The following is a 4,056-nucleotide window of genomic DNA, read 5'->3' as shown; positions in this document are numbered from 1 at the left end:
AAGTAAATATATTAAATATATGAGACTGATAAAATAATCAAAGTGATTTTAATCAAACAATTAATTCAAATAACAATCAAGTCCTTCATCGTGAAAATGTAAAACTATTATAGTTATTGATTGTTATTTGAATTGATTGTTTGGTTAGTATCACTTTTTATTATTTTATCAATAATTTTCTTGGATTGCCCACAATATTTACACTCATTTGGTACACACGTGGACTGAGAAAAATGATTTGTCACTTATTCACAGGTCGGCTCAGTAGATCGGGAAGTGAGCGAACACATACCGGCGCTCGCTCACCTCTCGATCTATCCGCGCAGAGAGCCGTGACAGGGGAGAAACTGGATCCCCCCCCCATCCTCCAGCGCTGACTGGCGGAACGGACGGGGGCGGGTACAGCTGGCTCTGCCTCTAGATAGGAGGAGCCAGCTGTCACTCACGCAGCTGGGCGGATCCAGACATAATTGTCGGGATCCATTCTGGATGCCACGTCTCAGTATACCGCGAGCTGTAGCTCCCTTTATACTGAGCCTAGGGTGACGGGAGGACGCTAGTTTGTGTCCTCCCGTTACCCTTAGGAGAACTATGGGGAAAAGCCCTGACCTCATAGTTCTCCTTTAAATGCAAGGAGTTAAATATTGTGAACACTACAATAAGATTTCGGGTGTATTCCGGTGGTGTGGATAGCAGTGTCCTGCCAGACACGCCGGCTTGCAGGAGCTCAGAAATGAAAGTGTGTTTTGCTGGATGACAGATACGGGAAATGAGCAAGGGAAGGATTTACACGTCTCATTCTACGATCCAAGCCCAGGAATAGAAGTGCGAGTGTCACTTACTGATCAGCGCAGATATACTATCCAGTTTGGGGTCGTAAGCACATTTGCCTTTGCCTGACTCCACTCGATCGGGATCCAGGTGAAATATATAATCCTGCAGGAAAGACAAGAGGGAAAACAATGAGGACATGTCCAGCCAGTCACAGCACTCACGGTGCATCACCACAACCATAACCTGCTGCCCGTGTAACAATCTCTGACTCTCATCCATATTATTGGAACGCAGAGGTCATGGACATTCAAGGGATCTGCAAGGGATGCTCAACCCATGAAGACAAGAAGCTCTTTTGAGGAAGTGAAATCGCAAACATAATGAAGTAACATGCTGTGCAGATACACTTATGGTGAAGCACAGACAACAGAGCTCAATGGCAAAGGGGTTAAGTGTCCAGTTTACACGCTTTACATACATTTTGCAGATCCTCTACATGGTGGAAACGTTGGATATCTCTGGCACATGAATGCTTTGCATGATTCTTAAATCCCTGCCACGCAGAGCTTACAATCTAAAGGAGCAGACATTATATCCTGAGGTGACCAGCCATTTAAACTTTTGTAAAAATCAAACTAAATAAACCAAGCAGTTTCTAAACGAACACCAAGACCTTCAGCTAACACATGAGCATAATATATATTACTGAATATGGCCAAAAGAATGTGGACATCCCTCCCATTGATGGAGTTCCGGTGTCTCCAGTGAAGGTTCTGCTCATACTCCATCATACAAAAACATTGGAGACATTGGAGCTCTTCCGGCCTTTGGTGAAGACCCTTTTCTGTCCCCCCATGACTGTCCCCCGTGTACAAAGTCAGCTCCATACAGACATGGTGTGACCAGTTTGGTGGAGGAACTCGAGTGCCCTGCACAGAGCCCTGACCTCAACCCTACTGACCACCTTTGGGATGAATTGGAACGCTGATTGTGAGTCAGGTCTTCTCATCCAACATCATTACCTGACCTATAGCCACATAGGGGGCAACTTCATAATATGGCCATGTGGGTTGGGGGCAATTCCATAATAATGTCCATGGTTCTGGAATGAGATGACCAACAAGATCACATAGGTGTGGTGGTCAGGTGTCCACAGACCTTTGGCCATATAGTGTTCATATCACGGCTGGCACCTCATAATGGTGATGGCATAGGTAAAATTGGTAGTATCCGGTAGCGTGTGGTAATCAAGAAGAAGCCTAATTTGAGCAAATCTAGAGCCACACTTGCAGAATTTGAACACCGCAGTAAAGATTTGGGCAAAGTAAGTTGACAATTGTTCTTTGTGGGTGAATATAGGGCATAGTGACCATACCGGGTTCACATTGGGGCCTATTTATGAATATTTAAACTGCTGTGTGGCCATTTGCTCCTCAGTCTAGTGATAGAAAAGGTATGGCTAAAACAAAGTGATCTCCAGTGACGCTACTGAGTCTACTGCATTGGGCATTTGATGTTCTGCCTGCTAGTATGCCCTCTTTGGGCCCGTATCCTCACACAGGCTCTGCCCTATCCGTGCTGCACCGACCTGTTGAGGAAACTCATAATTGTTTTAGGTCACAATGAAAGGAGGAAAGCGGGCTAAACGTTGTCACTGCCCCAGAATCTGGATGGGGAAGGGGGCTCAAGGGCCCCTGGGAGTGGCCCCACCTTGTGTTCTGCTGGCGCTGGGCTGGGCGGGAAATCTGCTGCTCTGCTCCCTCGTCCTCCAGGGGGCGCCATGTGCTCTGAGGCCTGAAGAGAGGAGCACGGCAATAAGAGTTAGACCTGAAGAACTTTCAGGTGAAAGTTAGGAAGAAGGAACACCGCCAGGAACGGAGGGGGTGACACACGACACGGATGGTGGACACACAGGGCACAGATGGAGACTCTAGCCCTAATCCTAGGTGTTAGTTCTGGGATGCACTTATGTAAACGGGGGTGGGGGTACATGAGCTGCACAGAGTGTGCACACAGACACGGAGCAGGCATGCACAGACACGGACTATATTCCTGGTAACGGGTGACATACATGGAACTGGTCATGCAGCACAAGGGGGTCACATTCACGGAGCAAATGTTAAAATGTACAGAGCATGAGAGACACAGAAATCAATGAGATCATCACCACAATGTGCAATATAGAACGGAACTCACCTGCAGGAGACCAATCATATCACACAACACCAGAACACTGAACGGGGAGGAAAGTCACAGTCCTTACACACCGCCTGCCAATTCACACACCGGCCGTACACACCGCCTGCCAATTCACACACCGGCCGTACACACCGCCTGCCAATTCACACACCGGCCGTACACACCGCCTGCCAATTCACACACCGGCCGTACACACCGCCTGCCAATTCACACACCGGCCGTACACACCGCCTGCCAATTCACACACCGGCCGTACACACCGCCTGCCAATTCACACACCGGCCGTACACACCGCCTGCCAATTCACACACCGGCCGTACACACCGCCTGCCAATTCACACACCGGCCGTACACACCGCCTGCCAATTCACACACCGGCCGTACACACCGCCTGCCAATTCACACACCGGCCGTACACACCGCCTGCCAATTCACACACCGGCCGTACACACCGCCTGCCAATTCACACACCGGCCGTACACACCGCCTGCCAATTCACACACCGGCCGTACACACCGCCTGCCAATTCACACACCGGCCGTACACACCGCCTGCCAATTCACACACCGGCCGTACACACCGCCTGCCAATTCACACAACGGCTGTACACACCGCCTGCCACGCATGAGGGTTCATTTCCTAAAGAAGTAGAGGCCCTACACCTAACAACATTATTGTCGGTAGGGGCATTCACTGCACATTCACCCATGAAACATTTATTCATTAAACACATTTGCCGGGAAGATTCTCCAGCTATCTGGTGTTTTCTGCGGCTACTTGAGTTATTTCAGACTTATTCCAGTCATCCAAGAAAAAACAAACACGCATAGCACAGGGAACCCGATTCACACCAATAATAACAATAATAATAATCATCTAAAGTCACATTCTGCCAATAAAAACCATTACCGGGAGATATATCAATGACAATGAATACACTCTTTGAATATCTTGCCGGAACAAAAGTGAATTTTAAAGACAAATAAATGATTTTGCCAGAACAAGTAGATTCGTCTTCTTCAAAGTATAACTATTATATACCTGTGTCCCCATGAGGGAGGTTTCCCTTCACTTCCTGTCTGA

The 4,056-nt window shown here is 48.1% G+C and overlaps 1 protein-coding gene across 1 annotated transcript in view; it reads right to left on the bottom strand.

Annotated features, from left to right (window-relative positions):
* The window catches only part of LOC108801165 (semaphorin-3F-like), a 25,912-nt gene that overhangs the window by 18,175 nt on the left and 3,681 nt on the right, over nt 1–4,056 (bottom strand). The window contains exons 4-5 of the mRNA XM_018573096.1: nt 2,485–2,568; nt 843–936 (exon numbers count right to left, since the gene is read on the bottom strand). Of these exons, the coding sequence (XP_018428598.1) occupies nt 843–936; nt 2,485–2,568 (178 nt within the window). The remainder of the gene's footprint in view (nt 1–842; nt 937–2,484; nt 2,569–4,056) is intronic.

The sequence above is a fragment of the Nanorana parkeri genome, unplaced genomic scaffold (genome assembly GCF_000935625.1).
Source record: "Nanorana parkeri isolate BGI_ZX_2015 unplaced genomic scaffold, ASM93562v1 scaffold2236, whole genome shotgun sequence".
Lineage (NCBI taxonomy): Eukaryota > Metazoa > Chordata > Amphibia > Anura > Dicroglossidae > Nanorana > Nanorana parkeri.
This window is presented reverse-complemented; position numbering and strand designations above follow the sequence as displayed.